General features: G+C 33.1%; 1 protein-coding gene across 3 annotated transcripts; it reads right to left on the reverse strand.

The window, feature by feature from the left end:
- Window positions 1-944: 944 nt before the first annotated feature.
- On the reverse strand, window positions 945-5,363 carry LOC131000864 (UPF0496 protein At4g34320-like). Of its 3 annotated transcripts, none has more exons than XM_057926991.1 (2): window positions 5,305-5,363; window positions 945-2,220 (listed from the first exon to the last, which is right to left on the reverse strand). In XM_057926991.1, exon 2 carries the CDS (start codon window positions 2,193-2,195, stop codon window positions 1,083-1,085), a length of 1,113 nt encoding a protein of 370 aa, XP_057782974.1. In that variant the 5' UTR covers window positions 2,196-2,220; window positions 5,305-5,363; the 3' UTR covers window positions 945-1,082. The 3 variants fall into 3 exon arrangements, with proteins under 3 accessions (XP_057782974.1, XP_057782973.1, XP_057782971.1); XM_057926990.1 differs by lacking the exon at window positions 5,305-5,363 and adding an exon at window positions 2,395-2,699 and having other exon boundaries at window positions 945-2,239; XM_057926988.1 differs by lacking the exon at window positions 5,305-5,363 and adding an exon at window positions 2,395-2,698.
- Between the last annotated feature and the right edge of the window lie 1,129 nt (window positions 5,364-6,492).

A 6,492-nucleotide genomic window follows, 5' to 3' on the forward strand; every position in this document is an offset into this window, starting at 1 on the left:
TATACCAAAATATATAAATTAAACGAGTCATTATATTACCCGAAACTAGGGATGTCAATCGAGTCCACGGGATTTTCGGGCTAGCCCTATCGGGTTCCGGGTTAGTCGGGTGCGGGCTAATCGGGTTAGAGATTTTTTCGGGTTGTAAATCTTCAACCCTAACCCTAAACTTTCGGGTTTCGGGCTAGCCCATCGGGCTAATCAGGTTAAAGGAGTAAAAATAAAATTATCATTTGTATTTTATTATTCCTAATGAACTAATGTATAATGTATAAAATATACATAGATATTAAAAATATAAATTATATAGCAAAGCATGAAATGCAAAAATATAAGATATTCAAGATTACATAAACAAAATTATATTAAAATGAGATAGTAAAATTTAACATGTATCAATGCACTAGAATCAATCTGGATTATTACTGAATAATTAGTGAATTTGCCATGCACGTCTCATTGACAGAAAAAAAAAATTGGTATCACTTTGAAATGAGATACTAATAATTAATTTCTAACTAATGAGATACTAATAATCAATTTCTACAAAAAATCCGTAATTAATTTCATTTTTTTAATGAGATTGCACACACACACACATATATTCTAACTAATTAATTTCACTTTTTTTAATGAGACTACATATATATATTTAATCAAATACCATATATCTAAACATTGCAGAAGTTGTAACTGGATGCATCAGTCACAATTCCGTCAGCCCACCGGGTTTTCGGGCTAGCCCTATCGGGTTCCGGGTTAGTCGGGTGCGGGCTAATCGGACTGGAGGTTTTTTCGAGTTGCGATTTTTCAACTCTAACCCTCTAATTTTATCGGGTTATTCGGGTCGGCCCACGGGTTTCGGGCTACATTGACATCCCTACCGGAAACTCAGGTCAATTCATATATAAGAATATATACTATACCAGTAGCAACTCAGCAACTAATTAAACTTTACCAACATTCCATTTATTCAATCTCTAATACTAAGCAGACATAATTAATTAAGGTCGATCGAGAGCTGTAGTTCAACATGCTTACACAGACATATATAGATATAAATATAAGAGACGATGAATTGTTCAATGCGGCGGCGGCTTGATGATCCGCTGCAGAATCACAGTCCTCGCCTTCCTAATATCGCGGCTGCAGTTATCAGCCTGCGCCCCCAACTCCTCAACATTCTTCATGAACACATCCAACTTCTTCTTAATCTCCTCGATCCCAACTCTCACCGCCTCCTCGTTCATCATCGCGAACTCCGCCGCTCCCATCACCGACTCCATCTCCATCTCCAACCGATCGATCAGCACGCGGATGCTGTCCAAATCTTTAATGGTAACAAAAGTCCCCACGCTCATGCAGTTCACCATCTCCTTCTGCCCCTTCATTGCGCTCTCGTACCCTTTCATCACCGAGTCTATCCACTTCCCCATCGACCACAGCGGAATCGACGTCGCCGCCGCCAACGCGGCCGCCACAGGCGGGGCCGCCATCGCCGCTGCCACCACCGAGCAGATCAGCACGGCCGCGAAAGTTGCTGCGAATATTATGCTCGAAAGCTTCCTCCATGAGTGGATGTACTTGAGCTTCTTGTCCAGTTTATGCTTCTTGCTCTGCAGCTTCTCTAGCATGTGCGTCTGCTGCTGATAAACAGATTGGAACATCTGGAAAAATTCATCGGTGAAGGGATCCCCTGCATCTTTGAAATTCCTCAATTCCTCCAACGTTTTGGAATACCTAATTTCCCCGCCTTGGTCTTCTTCTTCAAACTGATTGAGCGCGAGGAGGATGAGCAGCTGGCTGTCTCGGGCGCGCTTGAGGCATTTCTCGAGGGCGGCGCAGAAATCGAGGGTTTTGAGGCTGTTGTCGAAGTAATCCTCCACGAGATCGAACAGCTCTTGATTCTTCCAAATATCTTTCTTGCACTCTAGGATGACCTTCACCACTTCTTGATTCATGTCGAGGAGGCATTCCGTCACTTGTCGCAGTGAATCGAAGGATACAGCTCTCACCTCCATTCCTGCGGCCAGAGAGCTGATCACATTGCTTGTGCGAGCTTGCAGAGACGTGTCGAACGCCTGCAGATCGGCGTCCACTTTGCAGGCCGCCTCGTACGAGTTCAGCTCTCTCGAGAACCCCAGATTCTTGCCTGAGCTTTCTTCATCACCCTTCTTGCTCAGATGGCTTCCCATGATCTCCAATCTTCAATGGCTTGCTCTATAAGCAACATCCAACACTATTAATAATAATAAAATAACAAGTTATTGATGCTTACAAGCTACAGAAAAAAAATATACTATTAATTACAGATTTGGGTCTTCAAATTAAACGCACACAGACATGAAATACATATGAAGAATTCGAACAATATATTGCAGTTGTGAAACTTACCAGAAATAGAATAGTTCAAGAATGCAAAACAGTGAGAGCATTACTTAATGATTCACCGAGATGTCGATCAAAAAAGACAGGCCTTTTGAATGGATGTAGACGATATATATATATATATATATGTTGTGAATAGGAGAAACAGTAAGAGAAAAGAATTTAGTGGTTGTTTTCAAGAGATTTAGAAAGCGATGTTATTGTTATATATATAGAGAGAGATATTAAGATTGATGAGGAGAAGCTTAAAGAGAATGAGGAGAAATAGTGGTGGTGGAGGTGGGATGAGATTATCAAGAAATAGCTTGCACGCATGACTTAACAAAATCGCATAAGAGTAAACGCGGGAAGCAATGTATCATAATGCATTTCTAATATATATATATATATATAAATCTTTATCTACAACTATAAGGATTAATTAATTTATATAAATGGGAAATACTTCAAACATTCTACCAAAAAGAAATGTTTATCCATAACAACGAGAAGAGGTGGTTTGTTTTTTTTGCTGGCAAACGCGGAAAGATAGGAGCATGACTTCATAGAGTTTAACTGAAATGATTTTACTGAGTCAAAACTTCGGATCAAAGCAACTCTTTTCACTGCCCATCAAATTTTATTTTATTTTTATTTTTAATTACAGACTGTAAATAGATAGAGGTATAATTCAGTACAAAGATGACATAAATTATGAATGTCAAGAAACCCATGTGCGCTTTATAAATCGCTGCATGCCACTCTGTGTTTATGAATTTTTTATTTTTTTTGCTCCTTCTGATTAATTACTTTGTTTTTGTTATCGATGGGTTATGCACAAATTGATGTTGAATTTTAACAAAATCATTTCCACTATTTGAAAAAATATATACAAAAATTCCATAAAGTAGAATAATAATTTGATAATTCGGAAAGTTCTTCCCTTCAAAAAATTGGCGTTTATCAATTCATACATTATCATCCTATAATTAAATTACATAATACATACGCCAACGTGTATATGTGGCATTTATAATAGATCGCGTATTTGATATTATATGTTAGGCGCACATAGCATATGTACAATATTGCTGCTACAAGAAAACCAAACTAATTCCAACTGAAATAGTTCGTTGGAATTACAAGGAAACAATCCAATCGAATTCGTGGTTCTAATGAAAATTGTAATTAACAAAATATATAATTCACTGGAATCTAAAAATTAAATTAATTTACTATGGGATTTATATCACAAATAGATCCGTTTTATGTGGGCGGTTGTTGAAATGTGTCCTATAATTAATTTGATTTTTTTTTAGTCAAAATCATATTTAGAAATTTAAATGCCAACAGTTCTATGTCTATAATTTTGCCATGAAATTTGCCTTATTTCTTATAGGGGGGATGTACTAATTGATTATCATCCGATTATCCGGGAGTAATTGAACTTAATCTTCTACGTGAGGTTAGTAAGTGTACCATTTTTATTTTCTCCAACTTTTTCTCTCGAATTTGAGTTACGTGCGGATCTGGACTAATCTTATGTAGGAAGAATTAATTAAAGTCTTTCATTCCTTACTAAGTACTTCTATAAATGAATTGTTATTATTATTATTATTATTATTATTATTATTATTATTATTATTATTATTATTATTATTATTATTATTATTATTATTATTATACAAGTGATAAAAAAATTGCAATATATAAAATATTATATCATAAAAAAATTATTATTGTAAATATAAAGAAACATTATAATAATAAGAAGCATCAAGATTTCTAGGTTACTAGGGGAAAAGTTTCTACTTCTCGTTTATATATGACTAAAACTTGGGTGTGGACATCCAAACTGTGCGTGGACGCTACAACCTGAGTTTCTGAGTTCGAGTCATCTATCGCACGGTCTCTGAATTTCTTTATTTACTTGTGTAATTTATCAAATATATATATATATTAATTCTCAATTATTTTTAATTTATATTTTAATAATATTATATCCGTTTCATGAGAGTATGCTTAATTTCTTTTTTTGTGCGTCTCATAATAATATGCACAAATCATTCTTGGATGTGGCCTTACAACTACGACCCAACATTATTTCTTCACTCTCATTCACAAAAATTGACTCATTTCTCCACTCTCAACACATTTATCTAACATTTATTAAAACTTGTGGCGAACAAAATAAATATAGTCTTCCGGGCCGGAGGTAGTATATAATTATAGTTTCATAATTCATTCATAGTTAGAGTTTAGTAAATCATAATTATAATTTGTTAATCCATAATTGGTTCATTTATTATTCGTAATGAGACTTTAATAGTCCCCACTTAGAATTTATTGATTATATAGTTATAGTTTCGTAAATCATAAATAGAGTTTATTAATCCACAATTAAAGTTGTAATTAGAATTTAACAAATAATTTACTTAAATTTAGTTGAATATGAATTAAATCAATTAATTAAAATGAAATAGGAGTAAGAGTTTTTAGAACCGCACGCGGATGGCCGCGCGCATTGAAGTGCATCTCCCTATATATATACTGTGCTGGATTTGGCACTTATGGAAGAGCAATTTATATAAATTCGAAAACAAAAGTCTTATCAACTTAAGAATACAAAACTGATAAAATTTTGTTTTGATTCAGTCATTACAATTATAATACTAACTTGTTTAATATTTTCATTTCTCACGAAAAATTAATAGCATTCTCACAATAACCTAACCCAAAAATAATCTAATTTTTTGGTATGTCTAATCCTTAATAGTAAATCTAAGTATACTCTTGGATCCACACATATGTCTAATCCTCAATAATAAATCTAAGTATACTCTTGGATCCACACATATGTCTAATTGAATAATTTCTACAGACTAGCTATAGATGAAAATTGCATCATAATATATATGCATATAAAAAGAAACTTACAATATGAGATTGCTATATATACTTAATTGGTGTAGCCTGCAGGTAGCAATGTATCTTGTAGTTCGGTATGTTCAATATTGTGCAAATGGCAGATTTTTATACTCAGACCCAAAAAATTACTTTGTAGTCACGTCACGCTTTAATGCATGCAATATGGGATAGGAACAGAAATTATTAGCACATGATAAAAAAAGGGAAGGTTATTCATGTTAAAGGAGACAAATAAGTCAAACTAATTCATTGTTCAATCTTAATTAATCTACCTTTACCTGTTTGGATGACATTTCAATCAGAATACTATAAAGTCCGAACTAGTTCAAATAATAATAATAATAATAATAATAATAATAATAATAATAATAATAATAATAATAATAATAATAATAATAATAATAATAATAATAATTAGCTTTCAATTTATTTCCGAAGTCAATAGTTTCTTCATTACGATTAATAATCGGTAAGATTACTGCATGGTACAAAGGTTTCTTAACTCTCTCTCTCTCTCTCTCTCACACACACACACACACATATATATATACATATTCTTCCCTAAGATTTGATTATTTAAGATGAAAAATATGAGTTCTACGCATACATAAAAATGTAAAAAAAAAAAAAGTAGACGTCAATATAATCTAATACTAAGACAAATTAACATCGACCTAATCTCATACGGTATTTTGAACTAATATAATCTAGTAGTACTATAATTTTTTATGCGTAATCATAATATTATTGTAAATTGTAATTGCGTATATACATGCTAAGATATGTGAATTAATTAATATTGATTTAGAAATTAATTTATCCATCTTCTTTAGCGATAGTTGATGACGTATAAATTTGAAAAACTTATACTACTAAATTTATACGTCATCAACTATCAATAAAGTTTAGTGATCATAGCTGATGATGGAAGGAGGCAATGCTTTCACACGGATATCCATTTGATTACACATTATTTTGTATGAAATGGTCGATGATTCCTTTATCATACTTTTTCAAGCATCAGTTATTAAAGTAGTAATCTCGTTCTATTATGAGATTTGACTCTTTAAGCGGAGAAATCAAAGTTTCACGTATATAATATAATATATAATACCTTTGGTGGATGATTCCTTTGTTTGTATTGACCGTGGTGAGCATACTTACTTTTGGCGGGATGATTGGCTTGGGTACAAGCTT

The sequence above is a fragment of the Salvia miltiorrhiza genome, chromosome 8, assembly GCF_028751815.1.
Source record: "Salvia miltiorrhiza cultivar Shanhuang (shh) chromosome 8, IMPLAD_Smil_shh, whole genome shotgun sequence".
Lineage (NCBI taxonomy): Eukaryota > Viridiplantae > Streptophyta > Magnoliopsida > Lamiales > Lamiaceae > Salvia > Salvia miltiorrhiza.

Bases quoted from the DNA above. Each gene is read 5' to 3' on its own strand.
- LOC131000864 (XM_057926991.1), bottom strand. From the start codon at position 2,195: ATGGGAAGCCATCTGAGCAAGAAGGGTGATGAAGAAAGCTCAGGCAAG.